Source organism: Falco peregrinus, chromosome Z (assembly GCF_023634155.1).
Source record: "Falco peregrinus isolate bFalPer1 chromosome Z, bFalPer1.pri, whole genome shotgun sequence".
Taxonomy (NCBI): domain Eukaryota; kingdom Metazoa; phylum Chordata; class Aves; order Falconiformes; family Falconidae; genus Falco; species Falco peregrinus.
The window spans coordinates 56027087-56050822 of record NC_073739.1 but is presented as its reverse complement, the minus strand read 5'-3'; the positions used below and the strand labels follow the sequence as shown (position 1 = coordinate 56050822).

The following is a 23736-nucleotide window of genomic DNA, read 5'->3' as shown; positions in this document are numbered from 1 at the left end:
CTTACTGTTCCATCTGTTCTTAGAATCATTGTGTGCCCTGTGGCAAAGCAGTCTATAATCTCTGGATCTTTTTGGGTGTCTAGGTGGTCTTGAATTCCAAAGTAATGCCTGTGGTTTGTTACCTGCTGTGTTTTACTTTTGGATCTACTAATATTGCATACTTTCTTCATGTGAAAGAAATTCATGCCTTTATTACCTTTGGGTTTGTAGCAGGTTTATACCAAAACATGTAATATGCTTGGATGCTGTGGGTCCTGAAACAGTGAGCTGATGGAGACCCTATTGTACAATGAATTAGCTACATTTACAGAACCTTCCAGGTGCATATAAAATGATAGTGCAGAAACATTTAGACTTTGGGAATATTCACTCAAATTTTTGTAATGTAGATATTCACTGTCCTAAACCATTTAATCTTGAAATAGTTAAGCAGAGATCCTAAGTCTCTTCAGTTTCAGCTCTTGGTTTTGTGACTTTTCTTGTATTTGCATCTGGCTGTTACTTTGATGATAGATATCTTTTTTTTTTCTTGTATCAACTCTGGCTGTCCAGCAGGGGTTGGAGAGAGATCTCTGAGATTCTCTCCAGGGAGAACTGTGTGACTCACTGCAGCTAATTCAATTGCCACTAGTCCCATTTGGGACTGTTCACAAACGAGATTTGGTGATGTCAATGTAAGTAAAAGCAAAAAGTAATAAGGGATTACGATTCAAGAAGAGGTATGTCTTACCTGAAGTCATGTGAATAACACTACTCCCATGAGTGTTTTGAGGAAATTCTAAGATTAGACACTTGAGAAACAATTAGGCAGCACATAATGCATTTGAGAATCAGGGCCGGCAGCCCTATCATTTGGGACAATGAGATGGAAGTATTTCCTTTCATTTTATTGAAGTCCTTATAATGTTAGAAGCATTTACTTCTTATTTTTCACTCCCTCCCCCTCACTTTGTAATTGTAACAGGCATTACTCCTTGAAAAGCAGTCCAAACACAGGGGTCAACACTAGCTTTGGCGGGGAGTTGGCTTCATTTTGCTTATTTCATTACAGGCACCAGAATTTACCTAAAGTAATACCAATGTTATCTGGTTGGAGCCTAGCTGCTGTTGCACCTGTTGTCTTTGTAGGTTTTTGCTTTGACTTCAATGATGCTTTTATAAGGGCCTAGAGGAATTAAGTATCTAGCTTTTACTGAATTTTAATGAGGGCAGGGCGCCTTTCTGTGTGGTTTTTTTGTACAATACTAAGCTTTTTCGAAAAATGTTAAATCTTAAGTTTTTCAGCAGTTCTGTTCTGTGAACAGATCCTTAGTTGGGAGGGCCATGTGTAATGTGTTTTGGTTTGTGGCAGTGACTTTTTTTTTTTAGTTTCTGTTGACTACTGCTGCCAGAGAAAATTGCTTTGTCTCTTAATACCCCCATGGATGTCTTTGGACAGGATTTATTACTTGGATTCAGGTGGTATTCTCTAATACTTTTATGTTCCCCTGGTATAGATCTTTATAATTTTTTTTATTTATTTATTTTTTTTTTAGCATAGAAGTGTGCTCTTTGACATACAAAAACCTCTGAATACAAATCTCTTTAAAGTAATTCACAATTATTTAAGATTGGGTGATTTATCTGCCCTTAAAGCATGATAATGAAGGGACTTGATATGGTGTAAGGGGTGCAGCATTGCCCTCTGGTAGTTACTGTTTTTCACAGGTTGGGGACTTGCTAGCCCATTTAAAAGAATGTAAAATTTTCCAAATTGGCATACAGGACATGTTTGATGTATATGTAAGGAACAGTGTAACTAGTGGAGTTGAGACTGGAGCCAGTTAATTTTTATGAGAACTGCAAGCTGAATTTGAAATAGTGTTGAATAGAGGGAGAGATTTTGACACCCATTTTAATGCATAGGTGTAGGTTGAAGCCTTTTGTGGAATAGTGTATTTTGGGATAATGTATACTGATAGTAGTTTTGTAATAGATTGTGTTGTGGTTCTGTATAAATTTTCTGGATAGTGATGGTGGTGCTAGGTTCTGCTTTGTTAAATGGACTGAACTTGATTTATAATGTGCAGAGAGAGTCAGCTATGAGAATGTCAACCTTATATTTTGCAGTGTAATGACTGGCTCACATAAACCCCCTTTGCTGTGTGGAAATGTCTGTTGTCCTTCATGCAGCCAAACTGCAGGCCTCTTACAGGAAGCTATGGCACGGTGTATGCTGCTGCGAACATTTGATAACTTGATTCCTTTTGTGGTAATGTCATGGGGTTGTAGGGGACTAATTAGTGACTGTAGTGTTTCGGTTTTGAACTGAGAAGCTTCAGAGGCATACCCCTATTTTACCTTGCAAGGAAACAGGATTCCAAGGTAGCTTATTTCAGGTAAGTGCACTTTATTTTGAACGAGTTGAGCATTGTTCTAATTTGTCTTTAATCAGAAGAGAGTAGTAGCTATTGAAACATCACAAAAGGGAATTTATAAGCAAAAGCTGTTAAGCTGGTTTTGATTCTGACAGAACAGTTAGGTAGCTGGGGGTAAATAAGTGAAAACAGTGTTGATGTAATAGCATTTTATCTTCTGTGTGGGTTCTGATAAGACCTTGCTAGTAAAAGGCGGCAGGCGGTCAGTTCTGTAAGCTTTGAACTCCCTAATTGCGAGCAGTAAGCACCAATCAGCTTCTTTTACAACATGTCTTGCAGGTGGGCCTCCTTTCAGCTTTGTTTGGAATCTTGTAAGGGTACTTTGTTTTTCTTGAGTGTCTCCAGGGTGTTTGCAGTGTTACAGTGTGGCTTTATATAGATAGTGTCATAGCAGGGTTACACCACTTACTCCTGTTAGAAAGTAATTACTGCCAACTATGTATGAATAGTGGTGAGCCCAGATGTGAAAGGTGGAACACTCTTCTGTGATACATTCTGTAAGGACAGAGGCTGGGACAGGGAGTCATCTTAGGTCTTGTAATATACCAATTGCATTGAAATTACCTTGTGATGTACCAAATGATAATGTTTTTTAATAAGACTCATTTTTTGTTGTATTGGCTTTATTATTATGGGACAAGCAAGCATGGGCAGGTAAGCTTACTATAAACCTACATGTAAAGTAAATAAAGGGAACAAGCTAAGCCCATCTAGTCATCAGCTATTTCTAGAAGTGGTGATCCTACTTGCTTCTTTGCACTGGTGCTGGGACTCATTTGTCTTTTCAGGAAGTCAGGTCAGTAACCTAAATCACTAGATGGTTTGGTGGATTTGGTTTGTTGTTTTATTTTGGTGTTTGGGGTTTTTTTAAGTGTAGGGTTACTTTTCTTTTGGCTTTACTTAAATAATGAGATCACTGTGTAGTCAAACACATGCAACATCAAACACATGTTGCAACTGAGGAGTACCAAGAAACATGGCTGATTTCGTTGGCAGCAACTGACCATCAGTTTTGGAAAAATATGGCAGCAGTGTCACTGTGTTACAAAACTCTGACATTGGTAAACAAAAAGTTCCTAACATCAGACATTGATAAAAGTTCTCAGAAAACTGAAGAATGTTTCAAGCCTGTAGCCTGCACCAATTTGTTCTACTAAGAACACAGAAATAAAAATATAGTAATAGTTGGTTTTCCAGCCTATAAAAAGCCTGCCGTTTGTTCTCAGGGCACTTACTGTTTTATAAGCCACTTGAGCTGCACTCTTCTGGTTTGTGACATCAGCAGAACCCCTGAAGTGAACTATAACTCTTCATTGCAAAGTAATTGTCTTTTCTGTTTTTTGGTTTGTTGGTATTTTTTCCTATTACAATTGCATAAAGAGATAACAAAAGAAGGCCAACATTAATATCTAACTTCTTTTTAAAAAGTCGGAAAATAGTCTTAATCCTTTAAATAGTTGTTTTGCTGCCTTACCCTGAATTTTGTAGGTACTAATTTCAGTGCAGTTGCCTGTGTTTAGGGAGAGGGTTTTGAACCACATGTTACAGAGGTGCTCAGCTATCTTCTCTGCCTTTAGCAGTACTGTGTTTGACCCCATGTGATATGTCTGGTGATGGCAAGTCAGTTGAACTATCGTCGTCTCTGGTAGATGTTTCTCATAGCATCAGTTGCTTTGTTCTGTGAGTAACATATAAATATCTAGAAACTGACTGAACTATCAGAATCATTATCCTAGTGGGCTTTTAGAAGGATGGTCAAACTGCTGTGCAACATTAAGGATCATTTAAACATCTGTTGCTGATGACAGCTTGCATGTGTATGTGCATGTGTGTGTAATGATTGCCAGTAGATTTTATTACATTTTTTTCAATGCCCCTAATGTCACATAGAAATTCTGGTTTTGTTTTTGTTTTGTTCTGTTTTTGTTATTAGAGCTATTCTGCTAATTGAAAAGGAGACAGAAAATAGATGTCCACGCCTACAGAGCCTGGCGCCATGCCTCATCCTGGTCCTTCCCCTGGACCAGGACCTTCACCTGGACCGATTCTAGGACCTAGCCCAGGACCAGGGCCATCTCCTGGCTCAGTTCACAGCATGATGGGGCCAAGTCCTGGTCCGCCCAGTGTCCCGCATCCAATGCCAACAATGGGGCCTACTGATTATCCACAGGAAGGCATGCACCAAATGCATAAGGTAATAGTTTATTGCAAGTGAACCTTTTCTTCTTAGTAGTACCCTCCACTGATTAAAAGAACTACTTACACTACATTTAGGCCTGCATAACTGCAATTACACGTCATGTATCACCTGCAAAACTGCAGCTACATTCCTACTTCTGTCCTTATTAATCAGATATATGGATCATCTTCAGTAAACAGTTTCCTGTTCTTAGTAGACTACTGTAGAAATCATCATTTGTAAACTGTATTTTTCAGAAAGACAGGCATTACTAGGGGAAAAAATAATTGAATTATAGTGTTAAAACCTTGGTAGACCCTTCTAACCACCTTTTTTGTTCTCCGCCCCCCCCCCCCCCTTCCCCCCCTGTTTGAACATATCTTGTGTTTTTCTCAGATGGTTTTAAGTTTTGCATGAAATTTGTCTTCTTCTTTTTAATTAGTATTTTTAACTCTTAAAGGGCTTGTGCTTACAAATTTGTTGACTCTTCCATGTTGATGAAAAATGTGGTTTCTAAGTTATTTTATAAAGGCTCCATTTTACTAAGGAATTGAAAACTATGTAGTGTAGAACATGTGAATAATTGGACTTCAGTGGTTGTACTCATACCTTAAAATTACACGCATGCTTAGACTATTATTAATGTATTTTGCTTTGAGGACAAAACTTGCTTGCACGGAATTTCCTCTGTGAGAACAGTCTCTCTATGTATTGTCATTTTTATTTGGTTGTGTACCAGAGATTTAGAGCTTAGGATAATTCCAATTTCACTGATGTTCTACTCTCAGAAATACACAGTCAGAACTTACAGAGCCAAGATACTGAAAACATTTTGGTAACTATGGTTGATTGCACTTGGAATTGTTATATGCACATTAAAAAAAAAATTAGTTTTAAAGTAATATAAACATATTTTAATTTTCCTCATGAATTGACCACTTCTTCATATTGCCATTTTCACATATGGATCAGTTTCATTCATTAAAACAGTGTCCAGTCAATAGGGACATGACACTACTGTCTTTCGCATGAAGAACTTTATCACTAAAACTTCTAGCAGCACAAAAACAGCTGAAGTGAAGGAGGCTATGACCCAGCTGCCCATTTCTACTGAACTGCTGGAATTTCTGAGACGTCAGTACATAGAATCATTTAGGTTTGAAAAAACTTTAAAGATCATCAAGTCTAGGACTTCCAAGTCCAGCCCCTAAACCATGTCCCTAAGCAACACATCTACATGTCTTAAATACCTCCAGGGATGGTGACTCAACCACTTCTCTGGGCAGCCTGTTCCGGTTCTGGACAACCCTTTTGGTGAAGCACTTTTTCCTCATATCCAATCTAAACCTCCCCTGACACAGCCTGAGGACATTTCCTCTCATCTTATCTCATGTTACCTGGGGAAATAGACCAACACCCACCTCTCTACAGTCTCCTTTCAGGTAGTTATAGAGATTGACAAGGTCTCCCCTGAGCCTCCTTTTCTCCAAACAGCCCCAGTTCCCTCAGCTGTTCCTCACAGGACTTGTTCTCTAGACCCTCCACCAGCATCACTGCCCTTCTCTGGACATGTTCCAGTACCTCAATGTCTTTCTTGTAGTGAGGGGCCCAAAAGTGAACGCATTCATAGTGTGACCTCACCAGTGCCTCGTACAGGGGGACAATCACTTCTGTAGTTCTGCTGGCCACATTATTCAGTAACTAACACTTTTGCATTTGAATCTTGGAGCATGTAATTTAGCTGTTAGCCAGATTAGACACTGGCATTTCCTGATTTATGGTGTCAGTTACAGCCCAAGATTCCAGTACTCTGGTGAATGCCCCAAACATCATTTTTTACATCCAGGTTTTTTACATCCTTCAGTTCTCTGTTTTCTTTCTATTTTTAAGAGATTCTGTACCTGCAGAAGAAGAGGGTGGCACCATGAATTTTGCAATAAAACAGTTGAATGCTCCATACATTATGTTTTCAACTATATATCCTGTTTCACCTTGGGTGTTCTTCAGACATTTAATGCTATCTTATCATTAGAAACAAACCAACAAATGTCATCCCACAAAGTTATTTGAGAGACTTTGGAAGCATCTAAGAAGTTCTGTGAGCCAGAGTAGAAATTATCTCATTCAGATGGCAGTGAAATGTTTTAAAGAATGCACCACGAATGTGAAGAATCTGGAAAGCCAATTCAGAGATGACTGTAGTCATTATAGTTACAGTAAAATTGCTTTCCCGTTCCATACCTTGATTCTGATAATGGAACAAAGGCTGTAATTTCACAAGTCTTTATTTTAGTAGCAACAGCCTTGCTGTCCTCTAGGTTGGCACTTCCCAAGTTCCAGCGTTCCTTTGTGTGTGGGTCACTAAGCTGGAAAATGGGTCTGTTGAAGTGATCCAGATAAAAAAATAAAATAAAATAATATCCTTTGTTAATTTTTCAGTCTAGATCAGTTTTCTGGTCTGTTTCCTGTGCAATGCCAGAAATCATGTATCGTGACAGCTGAGGGAAGGGTGTGTTTTAAGAAATGCTGTGAAAGGGTGCATCTAAACTGTTTTGCAAATCCTCCTTGAGTGTTGTTCCATGTAATCGAAAAACTGGTCATCCACCTGCAGTTTGACCAAGTAAACACTTTCTTTCTTCTTAGCATTATGTAAAGAAGTTTGACTTTCAAGTCATAATGTAACATAACACTTTTTTTTTCCCCTAATGAAATGCAGTCACATTGAGACATTACATAAAAAGTGTCTCAATTGCACAACTGCTCGTGAGATACACATCCCCTGTATGCAATGGGATGTGGTTTTTACTTTTAAAATTCACAACCTTAAGTAGTGAAACAACTTAATTCTGTTAGATGTTTGACTAGCTTACAAAGAATGATGTCATGCATAAAAAACCCTCAGAAAATCCAGTGTCCAACAATAAAGAAAACACTGATTGATGCAAATTGATATTGATAAAATGTAACTCCTAAAGTATGGTTTCTTAACAACAGTTAATATGAAAGTTAAAGACTACATATTTACTTATTAACCAGAAAACCCTTCCACAGGAAAATTTACTGTTGATTTACATAATGCAGTTTTGACAGAAACAATGAATTAGCTATCTTGCTACTTTCTTAAGTAATCTTTAGACTGTTAATCAAATCGTCAGGAAAATACAGTTCCAGATTTTACTCAAGTATGTGATGGATGCAAGACAGCTACATTTAAGGAGAAACACTTGAAATTCTGTCTGGGGAGGAATGCTAAACAGACAAACTAAGAGCCTCAGAGAGTCTCATGAGGTGAAAATACTTGGCAGCTGGGAAAGCTTAAAGCAAAGCAGTTACATGGTTGCCCTAATCTTACTTTTCCCTCAGCATCCACAGATGAGCTCCTCTGAAGGCAGAACACAGGGCTGGATGCTTTTATCTGAACTGATACAGCTTTCTGTGTGCTCTTACCAGCTGGGCCATGTGATTTTAACTGTTTAATGCTTAGTTATGACAACAGTATATCTGTGTAACTTGCATGGTTCTTACTTGAGGGACGGGAAGAGTACTGTGAGCTCTTACTTTCTCTTCCATTTAATCATAACCTGATGCATTATCACTTTGTGACTTTGCAATGGTGTGTACTGAAAATGACTACTGGCTGTGGAGGAATTATGATGTCGCTGGCAATATTACTGGTTTTGGTGAGTAAGAGAAAAAGTGAAAGAAAAAATTATTTTCCTACAAAAATGGTATTTTTTACTGAATATTATTTGTTCACTCAGATGGTCCATTATAACGGAAGGCAAATGGTTTCCCATTTCAAATATTGTTGGCTAGCAGATCTGTGCATGTTAGACATTCTGAGATTCTTGAAATTCTGTCATGGCCCTGGAAGTGATGCCTTTTTATCTAGCTGTCATGTTCTGTGCATTACTTTTGTGGTCTGTGTTTACATTAATGAAAAAAAGAAGTGGTGGTGTCAACCTTGAAAAATCAGTAGACATGTCATGTAAAATGATGGTTTCGTGATGTATAAGAGATTAACAGAGTTGTTGGCCAAGTGCTTGCTGCAAGGATGACCACAGTTCGTCTGGTTGTTCATCAGTGATGCATTGACTTATGCTGTGCAGTTTCATCTGCTGGAAGTACAACACAGCAGAGAGGAAACAGTCTGGGGGGTTTCTGGAGTGAAGGTAACTACTTGACACAGCCTTGTGGGTGAGACAGCCAGGGGAGATGCCCCACTGGACCTGCTGTTTAGAAACAGGGGGGGACTGATGGGTGATGTGTTCGGAGGACATCTTGGGTATAGTAATCATGAGGTGATAGAGTTTTCAATTCCTGGAGCAGTAAGGAGGGGCGTCAACTGAATGGCTACCTTGGAATTCCAGAGGACTGACTTTGGCACGTTTAGGACCTTGGTTGACAGAGTCCCTTGGGAAGCAGTCCTGAAGGGCCAAGGAGCCTGGGAAGGCTGGACATTCTTCAGTAAGGAGATCTTAAAGGCACAGGAACAGGCTGTCCCCATGTGCTGGAAGACAAGTCAGCAGGGGAGAAGCCCAGCCTGGCTGAACAGAGAGCTTTGGCTGGAACTCAGGGGAAAAGGAGAGTTTAGCACCTTTGGAAGAAGGGGCAGGCAACTAGGTAGGACTACAAGGATGTCACAAGGTTATGCAGGGAGAAAGTTAGAAAGGCAAAATCCCAGCTAGACCTCAGGCTGGCCACTGCCATAAAAGATAACAAAAAGTGTTTTTACAGATCATTAGAAATTGTTGGGGTTTTACCCCAGCTGGTAATTACATGCCGTGCAGTTGCTCACTCACCCACCTCCTCACCCCCCCACCCCCACCGCCGGGGTTTGGGAAGGAGAGTTAGAAAGGAATGTAAAACTGGAAGGTTAAGATAAGAACGGTTTAACAATTGAGATAAAAACAAAATAATAACAACAATAACAATAATAATAACAGTTATAATGAAAAGGAGTGAGAAGGGGAGGGGAATGAAATCCAAAGGGAAGGAAGATAAGAAAACCACTGACACACAATGTTACTGCTCACCACCTGCTGACTGATGCCCAGCTGCTGCGAATGAAGAGACGGGACGCAGCTTGATGCAAGCAAGATGTCAATTTATTGTACAGAAGCACGAGTTTATATACACTTTCAGAAGCTGCGCGTTTTAAACAGATTGGTTCTTGAAGCTAAGCATTGCAGGCTAGGCAATCCCTGATTGGTGGTTAACTGCCATCAATTAACAGCAAGGTGTTACCTTTCCTTGGTGCCATCCGTTCCTCATTCCCTTAGCTTCTCTCAGCATGACTCACCCTGTTGATTGTTATCTATTCACATTCCTTGTTCTCCCAGGGTTTGTGGCCTACAAGCTCGAGCACATTCCTTTCAGCTAACATGGTCCTGATTTCCAGGCCCCCTCCTGCACTCAGCCAGTCCCTGTGCAACAATCCGCAGCCCCAGCTGAACCCCCCATTTATATAATGAGCATGACATCCTGTAGTGTGGAATACTTCTGTGGCTAGTTCAGTCAGCTGACCTAGCTGTGTCCCCTCCCAACTTCTTGTGCCCCTCCAGCCTTTTTGCTGGCAGGGCCTGAGAAACCAAAAAGTCCCTGACCACACTATTCCCACACCAAGTCCAAAACACAGCACTGCACTAGCCACCAAGAAAATCAGCTCTATCCCAGCTGAAACCAGGACAGAAACAAAAGGAGGACCAAGGATAATCTGCATCCTTTATTGGATGCAGGAGGGAACATTGCCACAAAGGATGAGGACTGAGGCAAAGAAAGCATTAAGTACCTCAGCCTTTTCCTCATCATTTAATAGCAAGACCAGTTACCCTGAGAGTACTCAGCCCCCTGAGCTGGAAGACAGAGAGAAAGAGCAGAATGAAGTCCCCACAGTCCAGGAGGAAACAGTTACTGACCTGCTGCTCCACTTGGGCACACACAAGTCTATGGGGATGGATGGGACCCACCCGAGGGTACTGAAGAAGCTGCTGGAGGAGCTCACCAAGCCACTCTCCATCATTTATCAATAGTCCTGGTTAACAGAAGAGATCCCGGAATTCTGGAAGTTAGCCAGTGTGATGCCCATCTACAGGGTCTGGAAGAAGGATCTGGGGAACTACAGGCTTGTCAGCCTGACTGTGGTGCTGACCAAGGGAAGTTTATGGAGCAGATCATCCTGGGTGCCATCCTGCAGCATGTGCAAGACAACCCAGGGATCAGGCCCAGCCAGCATGGGTTTATGAAAGGCAGGTCCTGTTTTGACAAACCTCATCTCCTTCTACAACAAGATGACCCGCCTAGTGGATGAGGGAAAAACTGTAGATGTTGTCTACTCAGACCTTAGTAAAGTCTCTGACACCATCTCCCACAGCATTCTCCTGGGGAAACTGCTCATGGCTTGGACAGGTGCAACTCTACACTGTGTTAAAAGCTGGATGGCCGAGCCCAAAGTTTGGTGGTGAATGGAGTCACATCCAGCTGGTGGCTGGTCACAAGTGGTGTTCCCCAGGGCTCAGTGCTGGGGCCAGTCCTGTTTAATATATTTATCAATCATGTGGATGAGGGGATTGAGTGCACTCTCAGTAAATTTGCAGACTACATCAAGTTGCGGGGAGAGGGTTGATCTGCTGCAGGGCAGGGAGGCTCTGCAGAGGGGTCTGGACAGGCTGGACTGATGGGCTGAGGCCAGCTGGATGAGGTTCAAGAAGGCTCCGTGCCGGGTCCTGCAGCTGGGTCACACCAGCCCCACACAGCGCTACAGGCTGGGGCAGAGCGGCTGGAACGGGCCTGGTGGGAAAGGGCCTGGGGGTGCTGGTCAGCAGCTGGCTGGGCATGAGCCAGCAGTGTGCCCAGGTGGCCAAGGAGGCCAGCAGCACCCTGGCTTGTGTCAGGAGCAGTGTGGCCAGCAGGGCAAGGGAAGGGACTGTCCCCCTGCACTGGGCACTGGTGAGGCTGCACCTCGAACCCTGTGTTCAGGTTTGGGCCCCTCACTGCAGGAGGGACGTAGAGGGGCTGCAGCGTGTCCAGGGAAGGGCAACGGGGCTGGGGAAGGGTCTGGAGCACAAGGCTTGCGAGCAGCAGCTGAGGGAACTGGGGCTGTTTAGTCTGGAGAGGAGGAGGCTCAGGGGAGACCTTATTATGCTCTGTACAACTTATGTGAAAGTAGGTTATAGTGAGAGTGGGGGTAGGTCTCTTCTCCCAGATAAGACGGGATCAGATGAAAGAAAATGGCCTTAGGTTGTGCCAGGGGAGGTTTAGATTAGATATTAAGGTAAAAGTCTTCACAGAAAGTGTGGTCAAGCACTGGAACAGGCTGCTCAGGTAAGCGGTGAAATCACCATCCCTGGAGGTGTTTAAAATATACATAGATGTGTGCTGAGGGACATGGTTTAGTGGTGGCCTTGGCAGTCCTGTGTTAACTGTTAAACTTGATGATCTCAAAGGTCTTTTCCAACCTAAACAATTCGGTGTTTCTATGTGAGAACACATTCCTGTTTGGTTTATGTAATTTTTCTTGGTATAAAGGAGGCATAGTATAGAAGAAATCTAGCTTGATACTTGATTTTAGTCTCTGATTTCAAGGCTGGTGTTTTGTTTGTTTGCTTTTTTAAGAAGGGGGAAGGAAACAAAAGGAGACACCATAATCTGACAGTTTACCTGGAAATAGGTCAAACTGTGATGCAATGCTGTCTCTGGGAAGACCTTAGTTACTAAATTCAGAGTAAAAGCAGTGTAGGCAAAATGTTCCTTATGTGTTAGGCATTGAAGTCTGTAAGTCTGCCAAGTTTGTAGGTGTGGGCTTACATACAGTTGAAGTTCAGTCCTCATTTTCTGTAAGCACTGTTTATATATCTGGCGTGTTCTGTGGTTGTTCTGACTTATGGGGACCAATGAAAATAGTAAAGTGTACTCAAAGTTGAGTATGTCTCAACCTCCTGTTTCCCTTCTGTCACATTAAAACAATAAAAAAAAAGTATCCCAACATGGTAGTGGTGCCTTGCTTATAGTGTAAGTTACATTTCTCATGCCAACAATGTCGTAGTGGAAGATAATCTTTAGTAATTTATACAGTACTGAAGAATTTACAGAAATTACATTGTGTGTGATCCGTTCTGTAGTTTTTAATCTGTTACATAGATTTTAAGTTATCATCTAACTCTGTAACTATATGATTATTCAAAGAAGTTATGAAGAATAACTGGTTTTCAGTTCTTGTAGTCTGCTGAATTGTCTCACTTACTTTATAGGGTTTTTCCATAGACAGTAGAGGTGCCTTTAGATTAAAAACATTCTTGGAAATACAAGTCTCTTTGCATAAATTAGCAGTACTGTGATCATTAAAACTAATTTTGTCTTGGAAGAAGTTTATGCCATCTTCACCTTTTGTAGCTTTGCTAGTAAAAAACCTGATTAATGAGTTCTACCTTTCCTAATCTGTTTCTAATGAATTTCACTTTTAGTCTTTTCACAGCATAATTTCTGCAAACACACAGAAGCAAACCCCTTTCTTGCTATATTTAGGCTCCCTTCCATTAGACTCGAAGCATTTCAGTTTGCTGCAGGTTTTGGTTTGTTCTTTTAAACACTTATCTTACAAAAACCTGTTCTTTAGATCAATTCTTTCCATAGAAGCATTCCTTCAATTGATGTATTCTTGTATGGTCGTGTCATTACTTTTCTGTTCCTGTTTGATTATTTTTTTTTATTCTCTTTTTGAAAGGCCACATACTTGTTTTCCTACTGACTGCTCTTTGTTAATGCTAGCTCATTTCCCCACCTTCTATATGCTGGTACTTCTGATGCCCAGGGTACGCATGCTGTGTCCCACCTTAGTCCCATCAGAGCTGTCTGCATTCACAGAGGTTTCACGGTTGCCACCCATCAGTGCAGTGACACCCATCCCTGCAGTCACACCACGGATGTGTACAGGTACAGTCCTCTGTTGTGGAAAACAGATCCAATTTCCTGCACAGTCTTCTCCTCCTGGTGGTAGTCCTAAAGATTTAGTCTCCGACACAAACCATGATAAAAGAGGAATGAATCTGGCTTTACAAGTGTTTCGATTTCTGTAGTAGTCAGCTTCTGCAGGCAGAACTCAGTGTTTTCTTCTGCATTGGTTGTCTTTGTAAGCAGGGGTGAAGAAAGAAGGAGGAATGTTCATGCCTCAGAAAAGGGCACTGGGATTTCTTGGTTAGCACAGTGGAACTATTTTTAATGTGTCAGTCATCTATCTCTACATTTCTGCTGCATGTCCCAAGTTCTTGTAGTCAGAAATAACTTCTGGACTAACAGGTATTTTTCTGATATAGGTTGTTTTGACAAATGTTTTTATACTGTTGTGACAACTAAATGATTTGATGAAACATGAAAAAAAATTACTTTTCTGTAACTTCTCTTCTTTTAACCCATAGTTTCTGATAAAGAAAAATGAAATTAAATCCTTCAAAAATTCTAATAAAAAAAGCCACCCGTGTGTTTAAAGAAACTTTCAATCAAATATTATTACTGCAATGGAAAGTGGAAAATTTATATGAACGGTTTACAAATTAAAATTTAGAACTAGGTGTTCCTTTGTACAAAGGGTGACCTGTTTAGTTCTGCTTAAGTTGATTCATGTGCAACAAATGGCTTGAGAAAAAGAAATGTGACAGCACCTTTTTTTTTCCTGTGACTTCATGTAGCTTCTTTCACACTCTTTTTGTTAACTGTCTGTGTTTTCCACTGGAGTAAGCTTTCTTAACTTTTTTTAAAAAGAATTCTCAATAAGTACATGTGCATTTATATAAAACAGACTGTGAGGTCTCCATTCACAGTAGGCTTGCAGTGCTCTAAGTTAGGAGTTAATGAGCATAATCTCTTCCCTAGTTAGGGACCTGATGTAATTTTTGCTTTCACATAAAACTTCTTATTTTTCTTAAGCCGTCTTCCTTCTGATGTAACTTTTCCCATATTTTCACTTCCAGAGTCCTTCAGTTTCTATTATGGAGCCTTTTCCAGTGCCCTGTGTGTACTCAGCATGTTTTTCTGACACCAAGCTGTCTTCTCTTAAATCTCTGAAGAAGGCACTTGGCCCTGTTTTGTGTTTCAAGTACCACAAGAAATGTAGGTTTTGAGTAGCAAATGAGCTGACGGGAACTGTAGGGAGCACAAGTATTTGAGTAGAACTGTTTTCCCTTCCTTGAATGCCTTGTCCCTGTTTTAGCTTGCAAAGAAGAGGTTACCTCCTGCAATGTCATCTCTGTTTTTGAAGAGAAACAGTGTTTAGGTCATTCCAACAGAGTAGTGGCTGAAAGGGCAAGGTTTGGGTTAAAAATAACTCTAGCCAAGCCACAAGCTATATTTTCATAAGTTGGTGTGTGTTACACTGCTTTGTAATATGAGGCCAATAGGGTTCATGTGTTGTATTTGGACAGTTTGCCTCCCTGGCATCGCCAAACAGTTCTTGAGGAGAAAAAACAGCAAAAAGGAAACAGAGGGGATGAGCAGTCTAATGGTATTCTGTGCTTCCCCAAATGTCTGATTGCAGGGGTAAAGGTTCCCATTGTATTTTAAAGTTTGTACTTTTGATGTATTTGTTTTAAAGTTTGAGTTAAAATACTTTGGATTTTCATAGTGGATTTATATACTATATCTGTATAAATCCTTATTTTGTTTTTACAGTCTATTGATGGCTTGCATGAAAAAGGAATGGTTGAAGATGTTCATTGTGGCTCCATGAAGAGTATGCGACCTCCTCACCCTGGAATGGGCCCACCTCAGAGTCCAATGGACCAGCATAGCCAAGGTTTATACATACTTTGCATGCTGTATAATTTTGGGGTCCCTTTGTTCCACAAAGAGTCATTACTTATGTGTAACAGATTTCCAGTATTTCCTTTGAGCTTTTTTTGGAAAGGCTGAACTGATATCACAGGGCAGGGTGAATAATGGAATCCCCTTGCTTTCTGGAGTGTCTATCAGTCATGTATTGGGAAAAAAGCTATGGTCCAGGTTTGCGGCTGGGGTAAGTACCATGTAAGAAATACTGTGCTATGACAGATTTGTTCGCGTCTCTTAAAAATCCCCACCTAGTTCTTGCCTATCTTTTGTAGCTATTTTAAATGTAAATGCATTAGAATATGATTTATTTTAGTCCTGTGGTGAAGGAATGATAAGAGAGAAGAACCCAAGCAAACCTGAAGAAACCTTCTTTAACATTTATAATATTTGATCAAGGGCTGGCTGATCAAAGTTCTTTCCAAAATTTTTTATGCCAGGAAATAGAAACTCTTTTTACCATATTGCTACGTGCCTTCTTTGTGTTCTTTGATTTGCAACATAAGAGGACAAGCATTCTGTAAGTAGCTCAGTATATTGGAGATTTAACTGTTAATATCTACTAGTATTAATTAGTTCAACAGATAAGGCTTTGTATGTTGCCTAGTTAATTGTATTCCAGCAACACCTGAAGAATCCCAACTGGAATTAGGGTCCTGGTTTGACACACTACGTATAAATGTATTAAGAGGTGGTTGCTGTTTGATGTATTTAGCTGTTTCTTACATAGGATAAGAGAAATGCTGGAAGGAGAAAACAGGTACAGATCAGCAATATGACTCTGCCTGAACTGCTTTGTGGCTTTTCGGTGGGCTGTGACTGTAATTTGTCAGCTGAATCCCTGTCTGGGACCTTGAACATTAGAAAGTACTGTTTTTCCATTTACATCTTTTAACATCAGTTAAGTAAAATAGAACTGACTTTACAGAGACTAATGCAGAGACATCAGTTAGAGCTTTTCCACTGATTTCAATGAGATGCAAGCATGGTCATCCGAGAGTGCAAGTTTACCTTTGCATTCAGAGACACTCTTTTGCTTGTTATGAACTTGTTCCTTGTAATGAACAGAGCATAGTCTGAAGATGAAGATGGGCCCAATTCAAACATAATGTGCTCAAAATATAAGAGCATAGGTTGCAAATGCTTCAGGTGAAAGTAGCTCTGAGTTTTCTTCTTTCCTGTGCTGGCTGAGATGAGACTTCAAGGTTGTGTTGCTCTGCGAGAAGATGATTGTATTAGTAGCAACTGTGGCAGGCTAAAGACTACAGATTCCTGCTCTCTTTTTGGTCAAAGTCGGCAACTATTGCAAGGTAAACAGAGAATACTGGAGTTCTGATGTAAGCAGGCTTTTTAAAGAAATGATTAGACACACCCTCTCTCCCCGCCCCATTCTAGTGTTTCAAATACTCTTGATATTATCAAGGAGTGTTTTAGCTTTCATTGCCTCTGTGTGTCCTTCTTTTATTATGCAATTTTTTTTTTTCACAAAAAATGGTGATAGCAGTTAAGGCTATTCTGATACACATTGGGCAAAGTCCCATCTGCTAACCTTGTACTGTCTCCTCATTAGTGTACAAATTCAAGATAGAAAACCAGGTTTCTTAGTAGCCTGTCAACCTATTGGATACTCACAGTCTGATTTACCGTGGTATTAGAGTCGTGTAAGACAGTTGTGTTTCTGCAAGTTTTGTGGAAATAGGCAATGTGTTAAAAGACAGGGAGGTTGCCCACGCCCACACTCATAGTGAGAGGACAGTGTGAGTTCTTTAAGAATTCATGGTAAATCTTCTTATCCTGACAAAATCTTCAGTTGTGTTTAGTATACTATTAGAAACCAAGACTTATGGTAAGGTTCACTTCGTTGTAGAATCTTGGATATCTGATAGTTCAGTTTACCACAATTTTTAGCAATATGCATGTCAAATAGAAATTGCACTTCTTTAGTTCTAGGTCTATTTTTTTCATGGTTTATTGTTTGTAGGCCTCAATATACGCTAGTTAATTTTATTATTTCAGACATTAGGTGGAAAGTAGCTGAAGAAGTTCAAAACCCCAGGGAATGGATGACCCTAAACTCCTGCCATTAGTTTGAAAGCATAAGCAGATTGGTGATGTATCAGTTAAATCTTGTTTAGTGTAGCACTGATTCTAAGTAAAATCAAGGAACATTGTCTTTTAATTCTGTATGGCCTTGTCTGTTATTCAGGCCATTGAGAATAGTTTTGTGGAAAAAACATAGAATCATAGTATGGTTTGAGTGGGAGGGGACTTTCAAATATCATCTAGTTCAACTCTGCAATGAACAGACACATCTTCAACTAGATAAGATTGCTCAGAGCCCTGTCCAACCTTATCTTGAATGTTTTCAGGAATGGAGCATCTAAAACCTTTCTGGGCAACCTGTTCCAGTGTTTCATCACCCTCATTGTAAAAGATGTCATCCTTATATCTAGTCTGAATCTACCCTCTTTTAGTTTAAAACTAATACCCTTTGTCCTATCTCAGCAGGCCCTACTAAAAGTTTGTCCTTATCTTTCTTCTAAGCCCCTGTAAGTATTGAAAGGCTGCAATAAGGTGTCCCTGGAGTCTTCTCTTCTCCAGGCTGAACCAGCCCAACCCTCTCAGCCTTTCCTCATAGGACAGGTGTTCTATCCCTCTGATCATTTTTTTGGCCCCATTCTGGACCCACTGCAACAGGTCCATGTCTTTCTTGTACTGAGGAGCCCAGATCTGGAGGAGTACTCCAGGTGGGCTCTCACCAGAGCAGAGCAGAGGGACAGAATCACTTTCCTCAGCTTGTTGTCCATGCTTCTTTTGATGTAGCCCAGGGTATGGTTGGGTTTTGGGGCTGTGAGTGTGCATTGTTGGCTCATGTGAATTTTTCACCCATCTCTGTTCCCAATTGCTCTGCAGGGCTGGTCTCAACGCTTTAATCCCCCAGCCGGTATTGATGCCAGGGTTTGCCCTGACTCAGGTGCAGGACCTTGCACTAGGCCATGTTGAACCTCTCCAGGTTCATATGGAACCACTTCTTGACCCTGTCCATCTCTTTCTGAAGGTCATAAAGTCAACCTTGTCAAACAAATTTACTGTTCTTTTTGTGGAGATCATAAGCTAAATTGATTTATTAAAGTGTAGACAGGTGTCATACAGCACTTAGTGCAGTACAGTATTTGTAGAGCTGTCAGGCAAATGGATCCCGACCCATGTATGAGGTTTCTTTATGCATTTTTGAAACCAGTGGTAGTAATGATAGACACAGCTTTACTTGATAGAGTTATACAAGGCGCTTGGCTTGTTACTGTATGACATTCTGATTTAGAAGAAAGATAGCACTAAGTAAAATCAATATATTCTATATCAAATATATTAAGCTAGTTAAATGACAGATTATAAAGCTAACTGTAAATAGAAGATAATCATCCAATTGTGGATTTTTCTAGTTAGTCTTGTAGGACACTTTTGGTTCAGTGCAGTTCAGTGTATTTTTCTAGAAAAAAGTGTAAAGTCAGCAGTGATAGAATTTGCAGATAGCACAGGGGTTTAGCAGTAAGTAACAAACAAGTTGGCAGCAAAGGCTGATGGGGACATGCCACAGAATGCTTTTATTTTGCTAGCACAGATTTTAGTACAGCCAACAGTATCGTATGTCTAGGAGCAAAATAGTTTATTGTGTAGGTGGTATGAGACTGTATCATACGAAGCAGAAAAGCTGAAAAGAGTTTGGTTGTTCGGGCAGACTTAAATGTGTATTGCCATATACAGTGTTTGCAACCATGAGATGGAATGTACTACCTGCATACAGAAGCAGCGGCACATTAATAGAAGGGTTGTGTCACCTTCTCTAATGAATTGGCTGAAGGCTGTATCATAGTATTGTATTTCATTCTAGTATCTACAGTTCAGAAAGATGTTGAGAAATGTTTAAGGTAGCATCAAATGTTTGAAGCATCTTTTGTGAGAGGAGATGCTAAGTGAGCTGAAACTGCATAGCCTGGAAGGCTCAGAAATACCTAATGGGACAGAGTGATGAAGAGGGAGGCAGACTCCTTGCAGTGATTAACAATGACAGAAGAGGAAATGACTGGCACAGAATAAACTACATGAAATTCCATTGGAACATAAGACAAGATGCTTTTATTGTAGGTGTGGCTGAACAGTACGGTAGGTTGCCCAGAGAGGTTGTCTTGTTGCCATCCATGGAGATAGTAAAAATTTGACTGGATGTGTTGCTGGGCAGCCTGCTGTAGCTGACACTTTTTGAGCAGTGGGTTGGGCTAGATGACTTTCAGAAGGCCCTTCCAACATTAATGATTCTGTGGTTCTGTAAAATTGTGCTATATTTAGAAGACAAATAAAGGAATTATTTGAAACTTGGAAGATTTTGGGGGCGGTTGTTGCTGTTTTTTGGTTTGGTTTTTTTTGGTTTTTTTTTTTTTTCTTGGAGAATGTTAAACTCCATTTTTCATTCTCTCTGAGACAGAATTAAAAGATGACTTGATCAGTCTTCATATTCCCAGGTGGCTGAAAGGCTTGTAATAGATGGATCCTTTATCTTCAAAAAAACCAACAACCAAACCACAAAAAAAATGAAAAATGCAGTGAATTTTGGTATCTGCAAATTTCAAATAGGTTAATTCAGACTGTATTCATTAACTGCATCTTACTTAATGAAGATAATTAACCTTTGGGACAGGGATTACTTAATACATGTTGTAGGTTTTGTGTCACATGAAATTTAAGTCAACACTGGAAGTCTTTCTCATCTGTTTTGTGGACCAAAGGGAGGAGATTGTTTGGAGGTCTTTGGTTTGTTTTAGACAACTTAGGTAAAATGTTGTAGCTGTAACTGTCCCTTATTGCCAGAAATCTGTGAGCCTGTAAATAGGCTCCAAGATTCTGAGAAGAGCTAGTAAGCTAGTGGAGGAAACAATGTATTTAATTCTTTGAGATGGGAAGATGAATAGTCTTCATAAAATGATGCTGTTCTTAGAGCTCTGAGTGGAACAGTTGTGATAAATGCATAGGCAGTAGTCCTGTATGCAGTTTACAGTTGGAACTGATTACAAAAATAATTTTCATTTCAATGTCAAATGTTCCAATAGCAGTCTCTAGTAATTTTTAGAAGAAGAAGGTCTTGCAAAAGTGTGTCTCAAGTACAAAAGCAGGAATTTCATAAAATATGTGCTTATGAATGTGGGTGATAAATTAGAAATATATTGGCAAGCTGCACATGCAGTTATAGATATAATTTATGTACATCTGTCCTGGTTTCAGCTGGGATAGAGTTAATTCTCTTCTTAGTAACTGGTACAATGCTGTATGTTGGATTTAATATGAGAATAATGTTGATAACACACTGATGCCTTAGTTGTTGCTGAGCAGTGCTTACCCTAAGTCAGGGACTTTGCAGTTTCCCCAGCTCTGCCAGGGAGCAGGTGCACAAGAAGCTGGGAGGGAGCATGGCCAGGAGAGCTGACCCAAACTAGCCAAAGGGATATTCCATACCATGGAACGTCATGCTCAGTATATAAACTGGGGGAGTTGGCCAGGAGGGGTTGAGCGCTGTTCAGGGACTGGCTGGGCATCGGTCAGTGGGTGGTGAGCAGTTGTATTGTGCATCACTTGTGGGTTTTTAACTCTTGGATTTTATTCTTCTCTCTCCCTCCCTCTTCATTACAATTGTTGTTGTTGTTATTATTATTACTCCTTTATTTCAATTACTAAACTGTACTTATCTCAACTCATGGGTTTTACCTTTTTTCAGTTCTCCTCCTCATCTCATGGTGGGATTGGGGTGGAGTGAGTGGCTGCATGATCCTTAGTTGCTGTCTGGAGTTAAACAACGACAAAATCAAATGTGCAGTTGTGAATGAACAATCTTGAAATAGAGACCACTGAACTTACAAAGAACAAATTAATATAGAATTTTGCAAGGTTTGATTCTTACAGTCTGTATTAAGAAATAATTAACTGGCCCTTTATGAGGTGAGGTGACTTACTTTAATGAGCAAACCAAACATTTTTAAGCTAAATCTGCAAGAACTTTGTCATTTTGCTTGTAAATGCTTATTCACTGTTTGAATGGAAGTTCAAGAGATGCTGCTCTGAGATTTTTTTACAGGTTTTTAACTAACAATAATTACTAAAATAAGGTATGCAACTTTATTATTTAGATTCTGGTGGGTTTTTTTCTTGGTGCTCAGTTGGATGCTAGCCATGGAGAAAGAATCTGTTACTAGTTTAGGCAGACTGTCACATTTTTATTGCAGTCATACTGCAATAGGATGGTTTTCAGAAGTCTGATGCCAGTGTATGAGGAAAAATATTCTGACTTGGTATCTTTCTACTCAACAGTTGCTCCTTTCCAGTCTTGCTGCCAAATTGGAGAAAGGGTAACATTCCTGAGTATTTCTGGTGACCAGTTTTCTTTTCTTGAACTTAGGCACAATGATGTCCCTGTTTATTCTTAATACCTTTCTTTTAATGCTGATGGGTTAAATGAAAGGAGAATCCGTTGCTCCAACTTTATATCTAGCTGTTTAGATAGCAATCTTACTACACTTAACTGAATTTGAATTGTGTTAGAAACTGCCTTCAGCCTCTCTGAATGAACTGTGCTGAAAAACCCAGTATTGGTATGAGAAGTATGAAAATTACTGTAAATTGTTAAACTGCTGAACAGAGTTATCCAGAAGATGAAAATTATATTTAGATTTGACTCTGTGAGAGGAATGGGGAGAAACTGCAAAGACAAGCCAAGTATTTATATAAAATTAAATATTTTTTGTTAGAAAGAATTTATAAAAACATATAAATGGGCTGAAATAAAAAAAAAATCTGTGTTTTTCTGGAATTTGGAGCAAATTAAATACAGTTACTTTGATACAGCAGTGAAATGCAGGCCAGTTTCAACACTTTGGGTGTATTTGATGGCTATTTGTAAGTGGAAACATAAGCACTGCAGGCATTTAAGGTTCTGGGACTTGATCTGTATATTTTTTTAATTATCATGCAGTATTTGTTGGACTTGTTACAAAGATACACTGATTAAGTTTAACTTACAGAATTCACCAAATTACTGCTAGTACACAAACAATGTTCATTGCCCTACTGTTGTTAAATTAGCTGCACTTACTTTTCTGATCACTTTCAGCCTTTTAAAGATGAGAAAAGATCTGTCACCTTATCCATCTGCCTGCCAGCATAAGACCTCTCAACAGTTTACTTCTACAGGCCCATTTTTAAATTACTTTGAATTGCGGGGTCTCTCTTTCTCTTTGTGGAGTTTCACAAGAACTGGTGTTAATCCTGGTCACATTACCAACAGGGAAATGTTATATTTCACTTACCTTAAGAAAGTTTGTAGTCTCAGTCTAACATGAACATATTTTCCCCTGTGTTCCAAGACATTATGCTTTCCTACTGTGTATTGTGGCCATGTACTTGATTCCTTATTTTTCTAAAGAATTAACTTTAATTGGTGGTTGAAGTGATAGTTAACATAAATGACTTACACAACTAAATTTCTTCATTCCTACCTATATCTTTCTTATCCAAAAATTCTCTTGCAGTCACATTTTTGAGTAAAAATATACTCTTGCTATCAGTTTTAGCAGGAAGATTTGACATATATGGTTCTCGGACACTTTCATAATTTAGGTCTTCCTGATTTTTAGTGCGGAGTCCAGACCTCTGTGAATATTCCAGTTTTTGAACTAGTAAAACCTTGAAACTTTCTAATGTTAATTTCCAGGATTTAGAATTCATATGAGTTCTGCTCTCTTTTGTTATAGCATTAAAAGCTGACAAAATAATAATCTCCCAATTTTTAGCTGTCTGGATCTTCAGCTTTAAAACAAACGAGGAAGATGTTCTTTTCTTCTTTTAAGTGAAATTAAAAGCAATTAAAGCAGAAACTTTTTATCCAGTCTACCCTCCAGTAATACTTGTGTTTGGTAAAGTGTTAGAATTAGGATTTCTTCCAGTGTCAATACTGTAAAGAATATATATTTTTTATGACATACTGTGATGTATTTCTGTGGAATAAGTTGATACCATAGTGGGATGAAAATAGTGTTGCTAATTATGCAGGCAGTGCTTCTTAACTGCTGAAAATTTGAGAAAGATTTCTGATGTAGCCTTTCTGACAACCCATTGAAGGATTATGGAGAAGACAGAACCAGACTCTTCTCAGAGGTGCATAGCAAAAACAGAAGAAGTAATGATCACAAATTATGTAAGTGAAGTTCTGATGGGACTTAAGGGAAAGAATATTAATCATGAGAGTGATTAAGAGTCGCCATCATTGGAGATTTTCAG

The 23736-nt window shown here is 39.7% G+C and overlaps 1 protein-coding gene across 5 annotated transcripts in view; it reads left to right on the top strand.

The window, feature by feature from the left end:
• The window catches only part of SMARCA2 (SWI/SNF related, matrix associated, actin dependent regulator of chromatin, subfamily a, member 2), a 120061-nt gene that overhangs the window by 5725 nt on the left and 90600 nt on the right, over window positions 1-23736 (top strand). For 4 of the 5 annotated variants that reach the window (XM_055790258.1, XM_055790259.1, XM_055790261.1 and 1 more), the window contains exons 2-3: window positions 4351-4611; window positions 15259-15382. In XM_055790258.1, coding sequence (XP_055646233.1) covers window positions 4387-4611; window positions 15259-15382 — 349 coding nt within the window. In that variant the 5' untranslated portion in view covers window positions 4351-4386. The remainder of the gene's footprint in view (window positions 1-4350; window positions 4612-15258; window positions 15383-23736) is intronic. The other variant, XM_055790263.1, reaches the window with a different exon arrangement.